A 25,005-nucleotide genomic window follows, 5' to 3' on the forward strand; every position below is an offset into this window, starting at 1 on the left:
GAAAGGGAACTGATCAAGCATCCCCCATTCTCAGCACCTAATATTCTGTAAAGTGCCTTGGCAGATCCAAAGCAGGTCAAATGCACACAATCATTGCACTCTAAGAGCTTACGCTTTAAAGCGAGAGGCAGTGAGATCATGGGAAAATATCTAAAATGAAACAGACACACATTAAAGGACAAGTCATAGGAGGAGACCAGGCATAGAAAACTGCGAGTGCAAGCACCCTGGGGTGGGAACAGTGTTGGCCTATTTCTGAAACAGAAAGAAGCTTGATGAACAAGAGGGAGATGGTCAGAGTTGAGGTTGGAGAGGTAGGAGAGGTCCAGATTAGGAACTTTTATGGGCCTTGGGATGTGTTTGGGATTTTATTCTTATTGCAGTGGGCCGTGTTTAGAAGGCTCAAAGCAGGAGAGTGATTCAAACAGTTATGATTATTCCTGAGACCTTTCGGCGTCACTGCTACAGAGCAGTAGGACGGCTCCCTGCTGCCCCTCGACACCCTTCTCCTTGGGATGGATGCTTATTTGGGACTTTGCTTGCCTTTCCAGGCAGACTGATTTTCCCTTGTCTCGATATCCTAGGTGAGGAAGGGATAGTTTGCCCCAGGGCCTGACACTACTTGGGGCCATTCCTAACCCTCCCAGTTAGAGAAGTAGGGTAATATTTGTATCCATATTTATATTTGCCATCCTGATGGAAGGGGCAACTTGAGGTAAGGTCGAAGAGACAGTGAGTTACTAGCTGGAGCCGTGTGAGAGTTGCTTTTCAAAAATGAACGTGAAAATCTTTTATATAGTCTCCTCTGGTGTTTTAAACATAAAATGCCCAGTGATATATCTTAGGAAACTTGATGACATTGACTGAATCTAAAGGGGACTCTTCTTATCAAGTAAAAATCTATCATGAACACTGCTCTCTCTTTAGCAACATGGTTGTTCAGTGACCCAAGTCATCGTAACTGGGTGATGAATCACAAACACTCACCAAGGACGCTCAATGCTGGGTGCCTAATAGATCAATTAAGTGTGTGCTTAGGACACAAGCAAAGTGAGCCATAAGCATTTTTTAAAAATATTTTTACATTTCAACAAGAATTGACTTGATTCCCCATGCCAAAAGAGAAAAAGATTTTTAGGGATTTTCTTATTGTTTTGTGATTTGGAATCATTTTTAATATCCATTATATGTGGCCAGGGATAAGGGCGCCATCTTCTTTTCCAGCTTTGGGCTTCTTGATCTGGTTCTGTGGACACTCTCCCTCCTTTGCATCGGGCTTTACTTATTGTCTGAATGAGTTTACAAGCTCATGCTTCACACCCTTTCTTCAAAGGACAATTTCTGCAAAATCCTGGGGGGTTAAACATAAGCTTTGTGTAGCCCAAAGGAGGGTAAGCAAGGGGCTGGGAAGAGTGGGGTCCTCAACTATCTCTGAGTTGGGGCAGTTTGAAACCTCAAAGTTGGGGATTCTGATGCCAGGGTGCTATTGTTCTCATTAAAGTGGGCGAGGGGACAAAATTTTAAACATTTCATGCACAGCCTGGTAACTGTCATGCAGCCACACACAATCATAAATGACCTGCAATCATCACGTCTACTGAGAGCAGAAACGGATCATCAAAAGTTATTCAGAATTGTTTGTAGATCAAAAAAAAAAAAAACAAGTACAAAAGGGAAATAGAGAACAAAAGAGGCAGTTTCCAAACTTGTCTGCACATTGGAGTCATCTGGGGACCTTTTAATTTTTATTTATTTATTTATTTATTTATGGCTGTGTTGGGTCTTCGTTTCTGTGCGAGGGCTTTCTCCAGTTGCGGCGAGCGGGGGCCACTCTTCATCGCGGTGCGCGGGCCTCTCACTATCGCGGCCTCTCCTGTTGCGGAGCACAGGCTCCAGACGCGCAGGCTCAGTAGTTGTGGCTCACGGGCCCAGTTGCTCCGCGGCATGTGGGATCTTCCCAGACCAGGGCTCGAACCCGTGTGCCCTGCATTAGCAGGCAGATTCTCAACCACTGCGCCCACCAGGGAAGCCCTGGGGACCATTTAAAGATTGCACCACCCAAGCTATGCCCCAGACCGTCTGAATTACAGTCTGTGGAGGCCGTCACAGGCATCAGTACTGTTAATGCTCCCCAGGGAATTCCAGTGAACAGCAGGCCTGGGAACTGCCGCCCTGCAGAGCAGCCTCATTGAAGCACGTGGCACAAGGTGGGACTCGGAGAGACCAGGTTTCTAAATTCTACAGATTAAGGGGAATTAGTTTTAAACTGGAAAACACCATTCCGATTAAAAACTGATTTTGAACATTGTCAGTGGACATGTTTTATATATATATATAATTATACAGACTCCAGAAATCACGTGTATATTTACTTGTTAACCTAAAATATTTGCCGGAAAATTAGTATTTGTGGAGCACCTGCTATATGCTTCACCCTAGACTCTTCACCCTCACAGTGGGGGTCCCAGGACAAGAATGCAAGTGGAAGGCCATGTCTTGCCATCATGTTCCAGGTGAGATCTGAGTCAAAGGAAGAGTTGGGCAGAATAATCGGGAAGGTCCATCTGACCTCCTGGGATTTTTCTTCTTGGATTTGTTTCTTTAGTACCATCTGAGTGCCATGCGAAGGATACTCGCTCTTAGAAATGTGAATCCTAAAACCAACAAGTGTGGCTCAGATTCGAGCTCCCCTCCATGTGTACACCTTGGGCATTCCTAAAGGTGTTCAGGCCCGACACCGAAAATTCAGCTTCACCTGTTCCCCCGCTGAGAGTGGAACACAAATAGGTATTTTTGAACTAACTTGAAAGGGTTAAAGTTTTTTAGACCATCATCCTTGAAAAAAGTTCTTAAGTGTTTTCTCTAAGAATACTACATACACGTAGAAAATCTTTTATTTTAAATTCCTAGAATCAGAAGTAGCCAATGTGAACATTTTAGAATATTTTCTTTTAATCACAATTTAATCGCATTTTATATACGCATGTATTTACACATACATATGAAAACTGGAGATCATACTGCATATGATTTTAATATGATTTTTTCACTTTTCATTAAATTGTGAGGATTCTCCCATGTTGTTAAATAGAAGAGATGATTTTAATGTATGAATAACACTCTACCATACAGATACACATTTTAACCATTTATTTGTTTCTTTTTTACCATTAAAAACAGTATGTTTTTAAATTTGTTGACAATGTATTTATTTAAAGATAAAGATAGATAACTGGAAAAGTAAATTTATGAAGATAAACAATCATTTAAAAATATTTATATGTATGGCCAAATTTTCTATAAAGATTTCACCAATTTACACTCTGACCAGCCACTTACAAGAGCGTTGCTTTTATTTTATTTTTGGCAGCACAGTGGTTTATCTTCTTTTTTACATATATTTGATAGTTTAATTGTATAAGTTTCAGGTATACAGCATTATAGTTTAACATCTGTATACACTACAAAATGATCACCACCACAAGTCTAGTTATCCATCACCATATAGTTGACCCCCTTCATCCACTTCACCTACCCGCTTCCCCTCTGATAACCACTAATCTGTTCTCTGGATCAAGGAGTTTGTTTTTATTTTGTTTTGTCTGTTTGTTGTTTTTTTTAGATTCCACATATGAATGAAATCATACAGCATTAGACTTTCTCTATCTGACTTATTTCACTTAACATCACACCTTCAAGGTCCATCCATGTTCTAATCAGTATAAAGTTTGAAGATTATTCTCAGTAGGAAACAGTGTATGAAGTTCGGGGTGTCTGAGTTCAAAGAAGTCAGAGGCAATTAACACAATCTTAAATACAGTAAGTTATAACAGTCTAATTTTCACAATCACAGAATTTCTAAGGAGTTATTTGCTTGCAAGAAATGTCAAATAATATGTGACTTGAATAATAAATGTTTACTCATTTAATAAAAAACAAATAGTTTACTCTTCCAAAAAGAAAAAAAGGTCCATCCATGTTGTCCCAAATAGTAGGATTTCACTCTTTTTCATGGTTGAGGGATATTCCATTGTGTGTGTGTGTGTGTGTTTGTGTGTGTGTGTGTATACACACCACATCTTCTTTACCCATTCACTCTATTGATGGACACTTAGAGTGCTTCCATTTTGCATGTATCTTTTCAAAATAGTGTTTTCATGTTCTTCAGGTCAATACCCAGAAGTGGAATAGCTGGGTCATATGGTAGTTCTATTCTTAATTTTTTGAGGAACCTCCATACTGTTTTCCATAGTGGCTGCACCAGTTTATAGTCCCATCAACAGTGTTCAAGGGTTTCCTTTCCTCCACATCCTCTCCAACACTTGTTACTCCTGTCTTTTTCCTGATAACCATTCTGACAGGTGTGAGGTGATATCTCACTGTGGTTTTGATTTGCATTTCCCTGAGGATTAGTGATGATGAACATCTTTTCATGTGCCTGTTGGCCATCTGTATGTCTTCTTTGGAAAAATGTCTATTCAGATCCTCTCCCCATTTTTTAATTGAGTTGTTTTGTTGTTGTTGAGTTGTATGAGTTCTTTATATAGCTTGGCTATTAAGCCTTATCAAGTGTATGGTTTGCAAACATCTTCTCCCACTCAGTAGGTTGCCTTTTCGTTTTGATTTTATTGCATTCTTTGTTTTAAAGTCTGTTTGGTCTAATATGAGTATAGCTACTTGAGCTTTCTTTTCATTTCCATTTACATGGAATATCCTTTTTCATCCCTTCACCTTCAGTCTCTGTGTGTACTTACTTCTGAAGTGAATCTCTTGTAGGCAACATATAGATGGGTCTTGTTCTTTTATCCATTCAGCCACTCTATGCCTTTTGATTTGATAGTTTAAACGTTTTCTCTTTTAATTTAATTTGTTAGTTTGAACATGTTCAAACCCACAGAGAATTTGAAAAAAATATACAATGAATACTCATATACTCCCACCTGCACTCATCAACTGTTACCCCTTGCAGTACCCATTGCATTTCTTTTACACACATGCATTTCTCTTACATTTGTCAAATCATCTGAAAGTGGGTTGCAGATGTCATGACACATCATCCCAAAAACTATGGCATACATATTTCGTTTTAATTTTGTATTCATTGGATTATAAGCACAGTGGAACATTTCATCCAAGTTTTCATAAGTCATTTGTATTTGTATTTCTTCTGTGAACTGTCTGTTCATATCCTTTGCCTACTTCTCCATTGATGATGTAGCACTTTCATCATCAACATCTATGATGCATGTGAGTGAAAGCTGCATCAAGTGCTACCCAAATACCGCTCAAACCTCCTAACAAGGTGCTAGGCCCAGTACACACGGATAGCCAATGGTGTGTAAGAAATTTCCCTTGTGATTTAAGGTATGGCCTTGGCTATTGCTATTTCTGTCAGTGAGGAGAGAAGTCTTATATTCATCTCATTGACTGTAAACATTCTATTCATGGCCAGGGACTATGGAAAGAAGTAATTGAGGTTGAATGGATAAGCACAGTTAAGCACATTATAACTAGTAAGAGCAGAGACGGTGTCTTGTCCTGTCAGTTAAATTGTTTTTTTGCCATTTAGATGAAGCCCCCTAGGACAGGGGTCCCCAACCCCTGGTCCGCGGCCTGTTAGGAACCGGGCCGCACAGCAGGAGGTGAGCAGTGGGAGAGTGAGGGAAGCTTCATTTGCCGCTCCCCATCGCTCGCATTACCCCCTGAACAAACCCTATCGCCCCCTCCAACCCTATCCGTGGGAAAATGGTCTTCCATGAAACCAGTCCCTGGTGCCAAAAAGGTTGGGGACCGCTGCCCTAGAACACTGTATACTGTATTCGAAGATAAGTTTTACCAAATAAAACCACTGTCTCGAGGGCCACTATCTTGATATGTTTGCAGTTGGGATTTCTGCAAAAGAACTCTTTGCTATCCAGCTCCTGAGTCTGCACACCCTTGCTGAACGACTGTCCTGGGACCACCTGAGTCAGATGGGGTTGTCGGGGGGAGGCCTCTGGGTTTGCTGCATTTCAGCCGTCCTTCTCTCCAAGGCAGGGTTTGTATTTCTTTCTTCCTCAGTAAATTGTTAGAATATGTACCTGCGCTGAGTTTGCCAGCAGATAAATCACACCCGGCAGATTCCCAGCCTGGCAGTGACAGGTGGAAGAAGCTTTTGAGTTTCAGGCCCTGAGCTTTGCACAGCCATTTCCCCCTCCTAAGTTCCACGGCACAACTATTTGTCTTGTGGCTCTCTTTTTATCAGTGTACCATGTAATCCCAGAAATGGTGTGGTATTAAATGTCACGCAGAGTTTGTGCAAGGCCTGGTCCTGATTCAAGTTACAGACGTGAGCAGTGCCTCAGGGAAGCAGGTCCCCTGTCTCCTCGTGCCCTCTGTCTGCCCGTTTCCCATCCGCCCATTCGCCTTCTCTCTCTTTCCTTTCCCCTTCCTCGTTTCCGTTTCTTCCTGCCCCCAAGACAAGATTTGCAGGTATTGCCCCCATAGTTTCCAGAAGCTCTCTCATATCTTGCAAAACACATTTCTTTCACAGAATCATGAAATAGGAAGGTAACAGAAGGAGAGTGCAGAGATCAGGCAGGTTTCACAGTTCTTAGGCCAGTTATTAAGCTCTAACAAAAACGGAATTCTGACAAAAACAGCTCCAAGCATGCCAACAAAGCCCCATTCCAGGGACAAAGGCGATCAAATGTGCTTATGATGTGTGTTCAAGTTGGCCTCTCTACCGTCTCAGAATCTCCACACCCATAACCACGAATGAACCTAGAGAGCTGCTTCCTTTGTTCAGGGGAATAAAAGCATCTGTCTTTGGAGGCAGAGCTGTGAACAGACCTATCCCAGAGAGGCAGGGACCTTACTGCCACTGGGACGCCCTGCTCTGCCCTGCGAGCAGCTCTCCTCCTCGGCCCTCCCAGGAGCCAGCCATCCCCTACTCACATAAAACATGCCAGCCTGAGGGGACAGAGGGCACCAGCTGGTGTGACCACAGACAGGTTCCGTCAGTCACTGCCTTCTTGTCTGGAGCAGGAAGCTGGGACTTTGAGGAGAACCGCTTATGGCCAAGCCAGGCCGCCCCTGTGCGGCTCTGAGACTTAGTGAGCTGGCTTTTGGGAAATCCGTCCAGCTCTGTGAAAATCTGTTGCCCTCTTTGCCCTAGTTAAGACCTTTAGAGGCTTCTGTTAGCGCTTGGCTATCTATTATCATTCTCCTATGGTCTCCTCAAATTTTAACTTAAACTGATATTTATTTATGGGGTTATATACATGTTATACTAAAATATTCATTACAGAAATTTTATGGAATATGAAACACCGCAAAGAAGAAAAAAAAAATCCCAATCCCATAATTCTGAAATAACCACTGTTCATAATTTGATGTCTTTGTTTCTAACATTTTATATGCTTAAAATTACATCTTTTTCTTTACCAAAATGCGATCATTCTGCACATACTGTTTTATAGCTTTGTTTTTCTCATTTAACATTGTACTATAAGCATTTTTCCATTTCATTAAGTATTCTTCTATAACATAATTATATTGGTTACAGAATATTCCATCTTCTGAGAAGGTCATTGTTTATTCATCAGTACCCTATTTGTAAACATCATCTAGGATGTTTCAAGTAGTATGCTACTATAAATAATATTTAAATGAACATCCTTATGGCTAAATCTTCCAAATCCCTGAAATTCTTCCTTAGGACAAAAGGTTGGAAATAGAATCATAGACTCAGTAGGTATGTACATTTTGATACATGTGGTAACATTACCCACTAAATACAATATGCCAATTTATATTCCATCCCCAGCTCCCCAACTAGATGATGAGTTCTTTGAGGCCCACGAATATGTGTCCCCAACAGTGGGGACAATGTTGGGCCTACAGTACAAACCTGTGGTTCAGTTTCTTCATCTGTAAAATAGACATAATAATACCTACTTTGAAAACAGAATTTATCACGTAGGGTTTATTTCATGAGGATTATGCGTTAGCACATTAAAGCCTGAGCCCAGTTCCTGACACATAAAGCTCAATAGATATTAGCCTAGTGTAAGAATTCTACTATATGGGGATTCTTCTGTATGAGGTGTTGAAAGGATTAAGTAAAACAATGTATATAACGTGTTTGGGCCAGTGCTCAACACATACTAGTTACTCAATAAAGAGCAGTTATGGGGACTTCCCTGGCAGTTCAGTGGTTAAGACTTCGCCTTCCAATGCAGGGGGTACGGGTTTGATCCCCTGTCGGGGAGCTAAGATCCCACATGCCTTGCAGCCAAAAAACCAAAACATAAAAAACAAAAGCAATATTGTAACAAATTCAACGAAGACTTTAAAAATGGTCCACATCAAAAAAATCTTTAAAAAAAGAGCAGTTATTGAGAACCAGACAAGTCTGTTTTAGGGGCACGTAGGCAACAAAGAGGAGGGTTGAAAGTAAGTATGTTGGAATCAGGATACAGCCCGAAGGACATGTTCTTCGCTAGGGAAACTCAGGTTGGGAGATGAGGAACATAGAAAGGCAGACCAGGCTGTGGAGGGGTTGGGAACTCAGGCAGACAGACAGCAAATGGGGCACCAAGAGGGCAGTGACTCATTTTGAGAAAAAAATCCACCCCAGCCAGGAAGTTACTAGTGACAAACTTCCTGTGATATAAGGGATCAATGTCTAAGTCTGGCCAGGCTGTGACCTAAAAGTAAAAATAAATGAATTGATCCCCATGTCTTACTCAGATAAGAATATGACAGAACTGATATGCCCATTGCTAGAGGAAAGACAGATGGTCCCTCTGGGTTCAAGTTCAGCTTCCTTTCAGGGATAGAGAAGCTACTTCTGTGTCTGCTACAGACTGCAAATCTATTATTCGAGATAATTAGGCATCCAGGCATTGTGAGCAAGGTTTTCTGCTGTCTAGCAGCCTTGACTACCCAACAACGCTTGACCAAATTGTTCTTAAGTCTGGAGCTTTTATTACTTTAGAAAAACCAGGACAAAGAGCATTGCTTATAACAGTGAATTAATTACCTGACTTTTCTTTTTCAGGTGTTAAGTGTCCATGGTTTCTGTTGAGAGTACCTTTTAAATGCTTTTCTATTACCATCTACTTTAAAATGAGCAAAACATGCCAGTAGATTATGGATAAGCTTTAGGTAGAATCTACTTTTCATTTATGTTTTGTGTAGGTCAAATGAAAATAAATGCCAGAGAAGCACACACACATCCTGAAATATACCGCGGTCTGTCTGGGAAAGCAAAGTCAAGACCATTCAAAAGCTCTGAAGTAAAGAACACCTTAATTTTGACTGTAAAACAAGTTTTCCTTTTTAATCTACCCTCACTGGCATCATGCAGCAATCCTCAGCATGAGGCCCTGAACCTGACTCTCCCTGAGAAGCAATCTTGGCTCTCTTTGGATATTTGACATGGATCTAATTATTGTGGTTTCTCTATAGATCACTCCAGAAACACACAACCAAGGCTCAGGTGGAGCTCTTTGGTGGGGGTAGAAGAGGAAGGGGCGCAGGCAAAGCTTATGATTACTTGCCATGGCCTTATCGTAAACGTCCACCTGTAACTTCATTCACACAGTGAGAGCACCTAGGCCTCTGTCATCTTTAATAACTCAACCACCATTATGTGATCCTGCCTCTAAATCACTGGAATATTTTAAAAGTAAGATATATGGAGCGGAAAGTAAGGATGTTTATCTAACTTTGCATACTAAAGATAAACTTTTGAGTTGGCAGTCACAATAAAAATGAAAAAAAAAAAAAAAGCATTGGTTATAGCTTTTCTGAATGAGACACCAGTGGAGATCTTTTCACACTGTGCTCTATGGCAGTAGAAGACTTCTGGACTTCTGAGGTTTAAGGGGGCAAGCAGAAGTCACGTTAAGCCTTAAATATAGTATTAAAATGAGACTACTCTGACTTTTCTTTGCTTAAGGAAAAGTGGCTAAACTTTTCTGCATGAATGTATACATTCCCCTCCTCCTATCCCCACATAGCCTATATATACATATTTCTGTGATAATCAAATTTAAGATGAAAAATCCATAAAGGGTAAGACTGAGCAAAAGTAACTATAGGGCAAGTCAAATTAAATTCTTATGATTCATTAAACAGCCATTAAAATAACCCATCAGGGCTAAGCTATTGGGGTGGTAAGTGGTGCATCTTTACATCACCAGTGAATTGCTTGGCGCTTTGCCCTGCAGGCATCGTTTCTATTGGGAATCACACAGGAAGAAAGAAGCACAGATGGGAGCCTCTTCATTCCATTGTTGGGGAAGATTCTTAGAAAGGAAGGTGTAACCTAAAGATGGAGTGATTTCTATGCTGGGACCCAGACTTTGGCAGAAGGTTTTGGCAGAATAGACCTACTTGAGCACGCTTTGTACATGCATGATGCGCCATCTAGTGGTTAAGTGACCCTAACATTAATGAAAAGGAAAATGGTCTTTTCTGGCCCCTTATGCTTCCAAACTCTCCACCACTTGATTGGAGCAGCAGGAGGAGGTTTGATGCTGTAGGCTATTTGGGGGGAAGAAAAAAATCTATTTTCTTAGAAGCCATATATTGACCCCAAATTAGTGGGGGGGGGGTAGAAACACTGATTTATAGTAATTATGCAAGCCAGAGAGGTTGCCAATTGGCAGTGTTTGCCCCAGAGTACTTTTTTCCATTTTAGTTTATTGAGGTATAATGCACACAATGTCGTACACAAATCTTCATGATACATTTTTACATTTGTAAAATTTTGCATATGTATAATCTGCATAATCACCACCTGAATCAAGATAGAGAATGTTTCCAGCATGCCAGCAGACTCCCTCCTGCCCTGTCCCCTCAATCCTCCCTCAGAGATACCACTCTTCAGAGCCCTGTTACCATAGATTTGTAATGATGTCATTAAAGTATGTACTCCTAACCCTAACCTCTGGGAAAGGATAAAATCCTGTAATCACTATTTTAATAGTTTGCCCAAAAGGGGACAGTTTTCTCATCAGAAACATTCTGTGGCTAACCAGAGGCACCATTTCCTGGGTTTGCTGTTTTTCAGAATCCAAGTGGCATAATGTCTCTCTCCTCAATCTCAATTCCTCATATATTGTTTTCCTTACCAAGCTTCTCACTGAGAGATATAGCTCTTTGGTGCACTGATTGTTTTTTCTCAATTGTCTCTGCAGGCAGCCAAGTCAATTTTCAAAGAAATCCCATTACTTTTGAGTGGCATTTCAGAGATGCCACTGATTGTCATGGCAAAGCCTGTAAATTCTGATGCAGTGTTTCAGAAATTAATGTGACTATCATGTCACCAGCGACTGCATGACACTCTGTTCATAATAAGCCAAGCAAACTGTAATGGTGAGACAGGTTCTCAAACTTATAATTCAGCAAAGGCTAATTTATAATGCGTAGCATCACGCAGTCATGGTTGCCATTTCTACAGGACCTCTTTCTGTTCAAATGAAACTAAATTCCCTCTGAAGGTCAACGTGTTTAATATGTCAAGAAGCAGAGCTGGTTCTGAAATAAAATTATTTTGATTATTCCCGAGTTGTCTTGTGCATATCTATTGATTTGATTACTGAACAAACACACAGTCAGTCAGCCATCAGGTCCAGCGAGCAAATTACTTCGCAGTGTTTTGCAAGGTGCTGGGGATAGAAAAGCATAAGGTATGTAAGGCCTCCCTCGCTGTCGTGGAGTTCATCTTTGTTTAGACCTGTTGTCCCGTGGCCTGCAAACTGTGTATAAAGATATGGCTGCCTCTTGGGATAACAAACAAGGCAGGAATATACACATTATCCTAACTTATTCCTTTTTATAAATAACTTGTATTTTGTCCTAATTATTTGTCATGGATTTGGAAAAGAGAAGAATATAAAGAAGAAAATACAAAATTCCCTAATCCACCAAAGAAAGAAGGTCTATAATGGCTTTAATTCCTTCCAATGAATTATAATTCTCTTACTTTTTCTGTGTGTATGTGCAAATATATATTTATTTTATGGAACTGAGATATTACGATTTTTCTCTATCATAAGAAACTCTTGAAACATGTTTAATAGTGTGAGTGACTTTATAATTTCTGGAATATCTTCATAGTTTTTTAACCACTACCTGTTATTGGAGATTTTGATTGTTTGCTGTGTTTGAAATAGTTACAGAGATGTAATGCCTATTATTTGAAATGAACTCTGACTTTTTACCATACTTAACAGCCAGAACTACCAGAATAGGGTTAAATAATAATGGTGATGCTGGTTGTCCGTGGTTTGTTCCTAATTATAAAGTCAGTAACTCTGGTATTTGTTAAATATTATGACCACTGCTGAGTTGAGCTGGATAAAAATCATATTAAGTGCTTTAAGTTCCAAGTGTGAAACATCAGCAGTGGAGAATTGAACATTGCCAAATGTCTTTCAGTGCAGTTGGAATAATTAGGTTTGTGCCAATTTGGCCTATGGATGTGTGATAATTATATTAATAGATTTCCTAATGTTGGTCCCCCTCCACCAGAATGAATACTACTATATCACAGAGTAATATACTTTTAATGAATTGTCAAATTCAGCTCCATACTATTGATTTTAGGATTTTAAATCCATGTGTATTGAGCATTGTTCTTGAGAGATAACTAATACGGTAGGGTTAGAGACACACTCTGTTTGTCTCATTCTGGTCTATGAATGCAGGTTGCTGAAATTGGGCATGGGGAACCCGTTTATGTCTATTATTCATTCTCCTTTTTTTCTTTACCTCTTATCCCAACTCAAATAAATGTGTTTTTTTTTTTCCTTTTGTGAATTCACCAAGTACTTTTCTTAACCTCTATCAAAGCATTCATCACACTCTTATCTTAAAATTTTCTGTATATTTGCCTTCTGTTCTTGTATGAGTGGTCCGTGTCTTACATTCAAGAGTTTTTCCATCCCTCCCCCTTAGTCACTGAGTATTGTCCACCTAACCTCTCCTGAGGGTCCCGGCAAAGCACTGCAGGGACAGTTGGTGGAAATACACTTTGATGAGTTTTGTCAGTCCACTTAGATCTCCAAACCAGCCCATCACTGAGCTAAGGAGGAAAGCAAGGAAGTGAGAGTAATTCCAAAATTTTGTGGCTACCGTGCTTCTGTGTGGCAGCAGTATGAGTCCAGAAGGCATGAATCAACTTCCATAAGGCTTAGGAGCAGATACAGCAAGGATGAGAGCCAAGCACTGAAACCAGCCGTCCTGTATCTGCCCCAGGTGGCTACTCCATCCTGGTCCTGACGCTGGATAACAGAGGGAACCAATTACTTCACATACTTTCACCTGCCTCAAGTACATACTCTTACAACTAAGTATATTCATTATATTCTAATAATTAAAAAAAAAATCCTTCCAACACTCATCTCAAGACATCACTTCAATATGATATCTTTCAGTTGCCAGTTCTTTCCCAGGGGAAGGCTTACAAAATTCAGGACCCAGTACAGGCTCCCCTACTAGACTATAAACCACTTGAGGACAGGGATTAGGTCTTAAGTATATTCTAACTCACTGTGCTAAGCATATAGTTTTAACTAGTGTTTCTGGAATTAATTACTCTTTTTTTTCTTGCAATGTAATGTTATTAAATGGTATTCCTCACACTTATTTAAAGGCCAAAAGCAACTTCAAGGATGATACAGGCCTTTTAACCAGTAGTGAGAAATATAATCAATTGAAAACGTAATGAAAATTAATGGAAGAAATGACAACAAAATTGAATGGGAGCATAAGTACACTATTCAAGCTAGAATCCAAAGGAATGTTATGCCACCAGGGGAATCGTTCCGGTGATGACTCTTCTAAGTACCTTGTCAGCCTTCAGACCATCCTTGCAGGGAGTAGCCAGTGGATATCATTGACTTTGTGCTTCTTTGCAGTAACTAGAGTTCCTTTGAAGGCAAAGTGAAAAGCTGTGTTCAATGATTACTTTCTCCTTTTCCTTAGGGTGTTAAATACCACATTATTTGAAAGTTGGGAGATTGTTGGACCTTACCCTTCCTGGTGGGTTTTTAACCTACTGCTGTTGGTAATACAAGGCTTGAACTGCTTCTGGTCTTACTTGATCGTAAAAATAGCTTGCAAAGCTATTTCAAAAGGCAAGGTAAGATAAAACTCACCCTTTCTAATATGTCCCAGAAAATTACGGTTTTGTGTTCTTCTAATCAACGAGAACGTTATTATTTAGAATTTCATCAAAACTGTTTTTTCTCCTTCAAGGTTTAGCATAACCTCTTTGAAACACAATACAAACTTTCATTTTCTTCTGTTCAGTTGATTGTTTTACATGTAGCATCGCTTTGCTGAATGATCTGCATTTATAATTTTAGATTCAGTGGAGGTATATTATTTGTTGTGTTCCTACTCTCCTTTTCTCTGTCTCCCTTGGTCCTCCTCTGATTATACTTATACCAAACAGAAATTTAATAATTCTTTTATTTTATGAGAAAAGGTTGCTTGATGCAGTATGACCATTTATGACTTTGTCAGTAAAAATTTAGTTAAATCCCTTTGGTTAAAAATGGGCTCATGAAGCTGATTTGAATAAAGCTTCCCAGGCCTCAAGCCCTCTGTGTAGAGCAGTGACTTTTCTGGAACGTTCTCTGTGACATTTTCTTACTTTCATTGTTCGTTCTCTTCCTTCTGCCAACCTGGAAGTCTGGGAAGTGGAACCCTTTACATGTAAGTTTCTCACGTCTCTCTCTCTCTCTCTCTATGCCAGTCCTGGGTCCCACGTTAGCCCATTGACAGGGCACTCCGATGCTTTTGTTTCCATGCATATTGTTCTGTCTAATCTGTTGGCGCTGCCTGGAGGCTCTAACCGAGGTGTGGCTCCCACCAGCTGTGAGGGATGCTAGGGACAGCTCAGTTAGTGACCTTTTGTGTGAGCTTTCATTCTGCTAAATTTTGCATAATCCACGGAGGAGATGGATTTCTTTCATTGGTGTTCAACATGTCAGCTAAAAAACAGAAATAGACCAAAGTGAAGTAGGAGAAACAGAACTAAGTTGGGGAGAGGATTAACGCGGTCCAGAAGGGAGGCCAGAGCATCGGCTCTTTGCCAGGGCTGCCCTGGGCAGCGGGGCAGCACGTGACCGCTTTGTGAGCCCCTTCCGCCGGGGCTCGGGACATCTAGTCACGTACTATGAAGCCAATTCTCGGCATCAGCTCCTATGTAAATAGAAAATATTTTGAGCAATGAATTGTTTAAAAGCAAAAGTTCATTTTTTCTCTGTGACCTCGTACTCTTTAAAATGAGCATGTATTTCTATTTTAAAAAACGCTCCTGTCTGCATTTGGATACAAATTAAATCAATGTGCACAATACTGTCAATATGATAATGGTAACTGAAGATGCAAGGAGGCTGTAGATTAGATGATTTGTGTCCTTATTGCATTGCTATTTCCACCAGATACACTGTCTTCTCTCTAGTTTACTCCTTCAACTTTATTAGGAGACAGTCAATTTTATTTCAAATCTCAGGCTTCAGAATATCTTAACTGAATTTGCTGTTCACCTAGGACAGTAAGATTCATCTTTGGCCATGAGTTGTGGACTCTATTTTCCTGTGGGTTATTTTGGGATATTCTAAATCATTCCTTTCTTTGGAGGTAACATAAGTATAGATTTTTTTTTCCAAATGCAATTAAAAATAATCTTACTAAGCATGCAAATGTAAATTAATCGCTCTCTGAAACTGGAGTTTTCTTTCCTATTAGCAGCTTAATTTATGACTAATGGATTTCTAAACGTAGTAGAGCTTTCATTCTAATGCTGTCTTTGTGACCCATTTTTTTGAAGTTAAAGTATCCTTATAATCTAGTCATTTTGGTGTTTCAGTATCTAAATCTTCTTGGAGATGGTCCTTGTGAGTCTCATCTCATCTCAAGGGCCATCGGAGTGAGGTCCATTTTTATGTATTTACTCAGTCCTCTCTGCTTAGGCTGGAGCAGCAGTGCTCAACTCAGGACTTTCTCCTGTCCCCTCCCCACCCCACCTGACGGAGGTGACGTTCTCCTGCAGTGATGGTGGCTTCTCAAATTGGGAGGGCAGTGGATTCCAGGGTTCTCCGGTTGGGGGGCAGCGGTGACAGAGAGGATGAGATGTGGAACCCAGTTCATTCTGAAAAGCCTCCCAGGAGATTCTGCCAACTTCCCAACCCACCTCTTAGAGAATCATAAGGAACTAGACTGGGAAACTTTCTATGAAGCCAAGCAAGCCACCAGGTCCCTATTGCTACCCCCCTCCCCCCCACCCCTGCTTAGACAATAAGTAAACAGCACGCAGTTACTCAAAGGTCTTAAGGCCTGTGGGGTAAAAATGTTTACCATGATGTACATAGAGTAGGAGGTTCAAACTCTTTCAATTTTAAAAGCAGTAGAGTATTTCTGTAATTTCTTCCTACATTACCTCCTTGTGAGACAGTATGATTTTTTTTCATCCTTTATGGTAACATATAGATTTATATCCTGGTGCCTTACTCATGATTTGTAGAGTCTGAATGGAGGAGGGAAGAACCCTGAAATGATGGGAGCCAATTCATGATGATTGAGCCAGTAGATTTTCCTTGGGAAATATTTTCAACTAGACCTCACCCAGCAAGTGCCCCAAATGCCTCCTGCTGCCATTAGTTGTTATGTGGTATACAAAACAAAATTTCTACTTAATTCTAGCAGACAAAAAAGAAAAATTAAATCATCAAAGAATGCATTAAAAAGCCAAATAAGAATGATGTTTTAGTGAACAGAGCTAGTGAATATCTCCATTAGTGTAGTTAATTAAGAGCTGACTTTAGGGACGTCCCTGGTGGCTCTGTGGTTAAGAATCCGTCTGCCAGTGCAGGGGACACGGGTTCAAGCCCTGGTCCAGGAAGATCCCACATGCCACAGAGCAACTAAGCCCGTGCACCACAACGACTGAGCCCGCACTCTGGAGCCCGTGAGCCACAACTACTGAAGCCCACGTGCCACAACTACTGAAGCCCACGCGCCTAGAGCCCGTGCTCCGCAACAAGAGAAGCCACCGCAATGAGAAGCCCGCACACCGCAACGAAGAGTAGCCCCCGCTCACCACAACTAGAGAAAGCCTGCACGCAGCAACGAAAACCCAAAGCAGCCAAGTAAATAAATAAATTTATTAAAAAAAAAAGAAAAAGAAAAAGAGCTGACTTTAAATGATTCTCAAAGAGAATGTGATCATCAGAGAATAAATGGACCCATTTGTACCAAATTCCTATAGTGCCCTTCCAGTAGTACCATATGCCACTTTGCCAGTAAGAGTGGGGTTCATGGTCTAGTACACTCTCAATATCCAAAGGTACCTTAAGGAAGTCAACAAAGCTAGCCCCCTGTGATGCCTAAATCCACCTACATTCCTTGATAACTGACTTAGTCACCCAAATGTCTATCTCCAAAGAAGGGGAACTTATGACTATGGCAATGTTCCTATCCTCTTTGATTTTTTAAATAGTTAGATCTGTTTTTCTTCATGTATGATTGTGCATATACTTCTGAGCATGCCATACCTTAACGGTTCCTTCGGAGCTGGCTGCACTCACCTTCTCGTATTCCACAGGTGTCCAAGGATGATCGAAGCGATATTGAGTCTAGCTCAGATGAGGAGGACTCGGAACCTCCAGGGAATAACCCCCATGCTGCGACCACCACCAATGGGACCAGTGGTACCAACGGGTATCTCCTCACTGGCCCTTGCTCCATGGATGATTAATTACTCAAAACTACAAGTCCCAGATAAAGTGAACTGTTTGTTCCTGGAAGTATTTAATAAGTTGCAAATGCAGTTCCTTTCATAATCTCTCAGCACCAGAAACAAAAATTAGGATTATCAAAGCATTTTGAATAGTGCACTGCCATATGTCCTGTCTGTGAATGAGGAAGAATTACCATTCTGTATATGTAGGCATGCTTTATGTAATTGGCACAAGGGAACAGTATTTGCATTTGTACTGTCTTAGAATATTATTTATTTTTTTGTATTTGTTTGTGAATCTGTGGACAAAAGAGGGTTTCCTCACTCCTTTTACTCTCTGGGTTCATGACAGTGAGGGAGACGCTCGATCTGCTTCTACCCCTTTCTATTCCCCTAAGCCAGTCCGCTAGGAGCATTAGCTTAATTGGTCACTTAGAGCAAGCAAATCCCAGTGCAGGATTCTCGTACAGCTCCAAATAGTTTTGCTTTCTTTGTGTTACAGTGCCTGTTTCGAAATGGCCTGTACAGTCTCAGTGAGCTTTCTCCCAGTGTAAAGTTGAAACAGGATGAGCTCAGTTTTGTAATTGTCACTCTTCGTGGTCAATTAGCTGTTCCAATTAAAGACTGTGGTTATTGGAGGACTTAAAAAATTTGTTGTGTATTAAATTGCTTTGGATTAGATGTCATTTCTTATTCACACAGCCAAGATTTCTTCAGTGAGAATGGCAGCTAGCTGGGGATTAACTTTGGAGGTTACAGAGATTTTTTTATTCTCTATTACGGGGTCAGTGCTCTGGCTCTGAAGGAAGACTTAAGGTCATGGTTACAAACAAAGAAGTCACTCTTCCTACTGGGAATTTGTCCCATGATCTGAGAATAATACAAAGAGAGCAGCAGATTTCAACCAGGTTTTACCACTACCCCTGTAATTAGCGCCGTCTTTTGCCATGTCATGAAAAAAAGAAGCTTAGTATATTTTGGGAGAGAAAAAGGAGACTTCCAAGAGTTGGCAAAAGTCACCTCTAATGCAAAGCACTTTACCGCAACCAGCTTTCAAGAAAGCGCCCTATCTAGTATTTGATCTTGATGTTTTTATTTTTCTGAGCAAAATAAAGCCAATGGGAGAAAGACCATTTTACCCTTTGTCTTTTCTCCTTAAACATAACCCATAACATAACAGAATTTCCTGTTACTAGAAACTGAGCAGTGTTACACTCTAAGTCCTTTTGTTTGCTTCTTTGAAGAACTTGCTCAGTTTCCAGGAATTTTTGTTCAAAGGGAGCTATTTCCAGAAAAAAAAAATAAAAATTCTACTCAGCAATGAGAAAGATAACTGAAAAAATAAGTTTCCATAGTCTCCTGCAGGGCAGTGTTATTTATGTATAGATAAGAAAACCATACACATAAACCAAAGATTTTATCTCTTTTCTTGAAACCAGCTTTTTAGTAAGAGGGAATAAAAAGGTATTATAAATACTTATTTCATAAATCAGAAAGACCATCTTCTAAAAAAAGAGTCCCAAACCACAATGCAGTGATATCAATGTGCAAGTCAGGGCTAGTGAAGGGAACAGCAAAATACTAGGAAGTGCATGTCCTGCTCAAAACCATTCATATTCAATTCAATTTTTTAAAAAAATTGAAATAAAGCTTTGTGCCCACAGTATGCAACATGAGTGTTAATACTTCCAAACAAAAACCTCACGCTGTAATGTTAACTCTTTTCCCACCTGCTTATAAAATAGTGTGTTTTTGGTATGGTCCATAGTAATGATTGAAGAGCCTTGGAAATACGTCTGCTTGTTTACTGAGGAAACAGTATAACTAACTCTTCTTGTAAAGCCTTATTATTTTATTTCACAGAACAGGGATATGTCTAGGAGTGTAATTTGTGGATGGTCGTTTTTGTAAGACCGATCATTAAATACCAAATATACTTGTTAAGTCATCTGAACATCTGCTAAAATGCAGATATATAAAAAGTAAACAGCAAGCATGTTATAGCTGAAAATTTTTGAGACGGTGAAAGTTTCTTATCAACTAAAATATGGAACAGAAGAATGACTCGTGCCTTGCTTTAGTGTCTAGAGCAAGTCCCCTGATGGGTGAAATAAACCAGAGAACCACAGTGTGTTCAACTTTGAATCATCTGACGCTTTTAGCACAGAAAAATAATTTCAAAAGATCAGCTTGTAAATTAAAGGTTTAGAAGATTTGCATGAAATGAAGAAAATTAAGTCTGTCCTTAGCAAAGACATCTGAACAATCTTTTGTTTTTCCCAAAAGTCACTTAGAAGGATTGAGAATTCTCAGAGCCTCTCTGACCAATGGCAGTAAATTAACGCAGTCCTCTATGTATCTGTGGATTTTTATTTCATTTTACATTTTAAGGCAAAGAGTTCTTTTTGACTAATCAGAATGGTGTTTGTAGGTCTTCTGAGATGAAGAATAATATATCTTGTCTACTGCTCTCCCATGGTGGCCTGATAAGGCTGAGAGAGGAAAATATGTGAGATCGCCTATCTTCTACCTGTGCCAAGCCATAGCTTTGGAAGTGGATTTTGTAAAGTAAACTGTAGGTTTAGTAAGAGTGTTGTTTCCCATTGATTAACTTAGCCTGTCCTGGTCATATTCAAACCTTCCCAAGGTACAAAGAGATATGTAGGAAGGAGTCTAGAAAAGGTAATATCTTATTCTCCAATTCTATAGCTTTTGTAGATTGATTAGAGGGAGAAAAAATGTAGAAAATCAAGTAGAATTTGGCCTTGGGTCAATAAATGATATAAAAATGTGTGATCTATGTATGTACCTGTATGTTTCTCAAAAAAACATGATAAAACCAAAATATCACTGACTCGTCCTTATCCATATCCTTTTCATGAAAACCATCTGCCATGCACAATAGAAACTTCCCACCTCCTTCTCCACTTCCTGTTCATGGCCCCCCGACAGCTGAGAGTGGTAGACTCCTTCAGCCTCTTTGTCTCAGAGCTAAGATCATGGAGGCCCTAAAGTCAGCATCTAAGTAGTTCCCATTTCCAAACTAAGTGATATGAATGTTGAGAATGGGGGAGCAACTACTTTGGATTGTTAAACTAAGGGTTGGAAAAAACGCACATGATTTCTGCTTCACCCCAGGATTTTATTAGCATCCAACTCCTGCTAGGCTGCTAGACAGATGGTATCCTGAGGTACCATCAGATAATGAAACAGGCATCTGACAAAGATGAACTAGGAAAAAAGATAGGCTCTCCAAAGAAAACAAGCAATTGGGTGAGAGAAATAACTCTTTAGTGGGATAAAATCAGGTCACCTTTAGCCAAAATGGTGGGTAAATCTCAAAATGTCCAGTTCTATTACCAGACTTTCCGTTCTGAGTATTGGATAGCGTTTGAATTTGAGCAGACTAAATGCTTGCACCTTAGGTAGAAAGGGCCTGAATCTTCCACTCTATATTTTTCAACCTCATTTATCTGGGCCAAAGGAAAAAAATCACATTTCATTCCAAGTTACCTGAGTCTTTACAAAAGAGCTCTTCCAAGAGAACTTTATGGACACCCGTGATTGTTCCCAATCTATTCATGATTTTTGCATTGGTAGTTATTTTTGTCCCCTTCTTGGAGATGTTAATGCCAAAGTTGCCTGAATATTTGAGTATTTTTTTCTTAATTTGAAGTATGAAAAGCATACAGAATAATTCTGAAGGTATTAAATAATTCTCTTTATCAGTATGTGTGATGATATCATTATGTCCAAAGAAGTTTCAAGAAATCCTTTGGAAATAAGAGGTTAAATGTTTACATTTCATGTGCTATTTGAGATCTTAAGGTTCTAATTAGCTTACTTTTTTTTTCTTTGTCTTTGGCTCATTCCTGCTTTGTAGATAAATATTAGTAGCCCTGAAATGTTCCTAACGTTAAAATAAGAAAAGATCAAATGAGATCAAAGTCTGCACTTGTGTGCTGTCCATGGAAGGAGTACTGTCAGTCACAAACAGTTCACGCAAAATGCAGCAAGATATTTTTTTAAATGAAGTTATTGTTGTCCCCAGAGTAGGGATAAGTTTCTCTTGGTTAAATGAAATTGTACCATTATCAAATTACCAGATAGTAATTAGCACTGGTTGGCTGTGGCCACATTTTAATTCTTCATTAGTAATAGGCCAGAAAAAGGCCCTGTGGTTTGCATTTGTATGCATGGTCCCCTCCCGTCCCCTAGGGGGCGCTCAGTAGATGCCGAGGAGGCCTGTTCACTGGTCCACTCTATGCTGTTGGAACGCCTCTAACATGCGCTCAGAGGGAGCATACCTGATGCTGGTTTTTATGGAGAAAATTGTGTTAGAGAACATAAAACATCATAAGTAACTGTTAATAAGATCTGTAGACACCCAAAGGAGAACTTAGTCTTTCCAACGTGAGTTCAACCTGAAGCCTTTGAAAGGAGCACATTACCAAATGGCCACAAGCTGAGACCCCATCCGATCAAAGTCTCTGCAGGCAGACGGCCCATCATATGGTGTCTCCACAGGACTAGACAGTCTCAAGATTGCCCAGGAAGCAATGGGAGGGGACCACTAGCCTAAGATCTGTCTTATCTTTCACTCACATTCCTTTAAGTCTCCTGGGACTCTTAATAAAAGGCAGCCAGAATATTGTCACTTATCTGCTATCAATTTCCCAATAGCCTTTGGATCAGTTGTGTACCATACTTCCTTCTATGCCTGATTCCATTTTTCCTAAAAAGTATTGTGCCCACGTGAGCCTGTTTTCCTTAACACAAGTCCATGAAAGCTTGGCTTCCTGTTTCAGTATATGTTGCATGGCCTGGAAACCAGGGAACAACAGCTGTTGGTGTGATTTCTGTGTTAAGTGAAAAATTAGATTTTATAGAGACATTTTTTTTCTTTTGGATCTACAGTAATTTTTTAAAACTGTCATTGTAAAACTGCTCTTAAAAATTAGGGGTTTTTAAAAATTAGTTGCCAAAGAGAAATTAGCTCTGTAATAGGAACAGTTATGTGGTGATTCTGGAACTTAGCGCTTCATTAATTTAAACATGGAAAACACCCTCCAAGTTTGATTTCCCAGAGTTTCATAAAGCCTCTGAGCTCATGATTTTCATCACCTCTTTACCCACATGATCAGTTACCTCCATAGCCATTTGGTGTCATGCAAGGGGAAGGTGGTTAGTTTGGGGATTTGATTTTTTTCAACTTGCCGTGAGAAATAGAATAGGTGACAAAACCTTACTTGTTAAGACAATTCAGCGCTTGAGCATCTCTGTCAGAAATGGAATGATGTACTGTTAGCCAATTAGAATTATTTTATGTATTGTTATTATGTGTTGCTGATTTTTATATGAAAATATAATTATTCATTCTTGATCCCTGGAAGCAATCATTATAATGAGGATCATTTTACGTCGAAAACACTTTCATAATAAAGATAAGTATTAAGAGTACAGTGTAAATGCCCTTTTCTGTAAGCACTACCGAGCTTGTGTTGGTAATATGTCACATCTTCCTGGACAAGATTTATCCTCACATCATCCTATGAGTTTCTTGTAAGCCTCCTCAAATCCCAGTAGTCGCTATGATTACAAAAAAGGATGTAATATTTATACGTTCCATATAATGTTCTATTTATATGTTATTTTGTCGAGAATTTAGCTAAGCTACTTGATGGTGGTGTTGCCTCAGCAACCATTTTGTTTGCCACGCAGCCTGCAGGGACCGTAACTTGACACTAGCCCCTCATACAGGTGCATGTCCTGAATAGCAGCCCAGAGTCACAAGCAAATGTAAGTCCCCGATATATGACTTCAGCCCTTGTGATCAACAGTCTCTCCTGCCTCCCAGTGCTTGTATGCCTTATGCATCCCTTAGATAAGACTCCCCCAGAGGGCTTACCAAAACCTCCCTCTTTTGGCTTGAATTGACTGATCTGGCCATAGCCCAGGGACCCCAAAGCACTCCACACGTGGACCCTAGTAAAAGCATGTGCCCCAGGTCCTGTCTCTTTCTCTCTGTCTGTACCCTGCCTTGACCTCCCTGTGTGGCCCCTTCAGGTGTGCCATATACCCGCCCCCCAGGACCTGTGAATAATAAACCTCTCTATTTCAAGTTCTCTTGTGGTCTGTTGAACTCTGTTGTCGGTTCACCATCCGACACCCTGTGCTCCACTTAACAAAGGTTAATTTAACAAACTCATATATACACACACATACATAACATATATCTATGTTATAGTATCTCTTTGCAAATTAAGATATAAAAGCTTCAAGTTAAGTTTTATGTAGTACTTCATTCTGGAAAAATATAATTTATAAAGATATCAGATCAGATATATCAGACTGTACTAATTTTTCCAAACTATAAAAGAGGCACTTAGGATAAACAACACAAAGCACAACACACACAAGATTGTCCCTCAGAGTATGTGCACTCATAGGAGCTTGGCTGACATCATCTTCTCGGGGTCTATACCCCACTTTGTTAGACCTTGTCTCCCTCTTTGTCTTTCCTGTGTAACTGTGTCTTCCCCAGCTGCTCTTCTGCTTTAAGCTTATGTCATCTCATATCTCAAGAGCCATTAAAAATAGCACTGACATTCAACCAGACACACCCACCACCAGCAGCATTATAAAAAATAAAGCAGACAGCCTATTAAAAATCTTACAAATATTATAACCACTCCCAACAACATTCTGATTCCAAGCATGAGTTATTGTAATAAATTAAACCACCAGAATTTCTCTGAGGTACAGAAAGATAGACTATAAGCAAATGCACCATTTGGGGAAACCAAGAACTTTTCCAGTTCTGTTAACACAGCAGAGTCTAACTCTGCAAGCATCTCTACCAAACAGCCACGATGCAACTCAGCTTCTCTTGGGCCCCCTTCCTTATTGCTGGGCCACATCCATCCAAGGCACATGTGACTTCTGCCCCCTAATTCTGTTTCTACCAGCCCTGTACTTGCTTCACCTGGAGCGGTGGCGGCAGTGTCCACAATGGTGAAAGATGGCAGGACAACCCGACAGCGGGGTCACGCACCAGGATCTGCTAGGGTGCAGGGTGGTCCCTCAGAACTAATCACCTCAGTGACGAGCCTGAGGACCACATCCTGGATTATCCCCAAAGCCGCTGTAGCGTGAGGAGAGAAAAGTTACATCATTCCTAAACACTGTAGTTTAAGAATTATGGAAAGTGTGTTTCAGAGTCCAGGCAGGAAGCAAGTCACTAGTAGATGCTGAGTGGAAGA

The 25,005-nt window shown here is 40.2% G+C and overlaps 1 protein-coding gene across 3 annotated transcripts in view; it reads left to right on the top strand.

Annotated features, from left to right (window-relative positions):
- The window catches only part of CERS6 (ceramide synthase 6), a 318,670-nt gene extending 294,829 nt beyond the window's left edge, over window positions 1-23,841 (top strand). Inside the window, exons 9-11 of one of the 3 annotated variants that reach the window (XM_036858217.1) lie at window positions 13,981-14,137; window positions 14,692-14,715; window positions 17,609-23,841. In XM_036858217.1, coding sequence (XP_036714112.1) covers window positions 13,981-14,137; window positions 14,692-14,715; window positions 17,609-17,761 — 334 coding nt within the window. In that variant the 3' untranslated portion in view covers window positions 17,762-23,841. The remainder of the gene's footprint in view (window positions 1-13,980; window positions 14,138-14,691; window positions 14,716-17,608) is intronic. The other 2 variants (XM_036858218.1, XM_036858219.1) reach the window with 2 other exon arrangements.
- The last annotated feature ends 1,164 nt before the right edge of the window (window positions 23,842-25,005 follow it).

Source organism: Balaenoptera musculus, chromosome 7, assembly GCF_009873245.2.
Source record: "Balaenoptera musculus isolate JJ_BM4_2016_0621 chromosome 7, mBalMus1.pri.v3, whole genome shotgun sequence".
Lineage (NCBI taxonomy): Eukaryota > Metazoa > Chordata > Mammalia > Artiodactyla > Balaenopteridae > Balaenoptera > Balaenoptera musculus.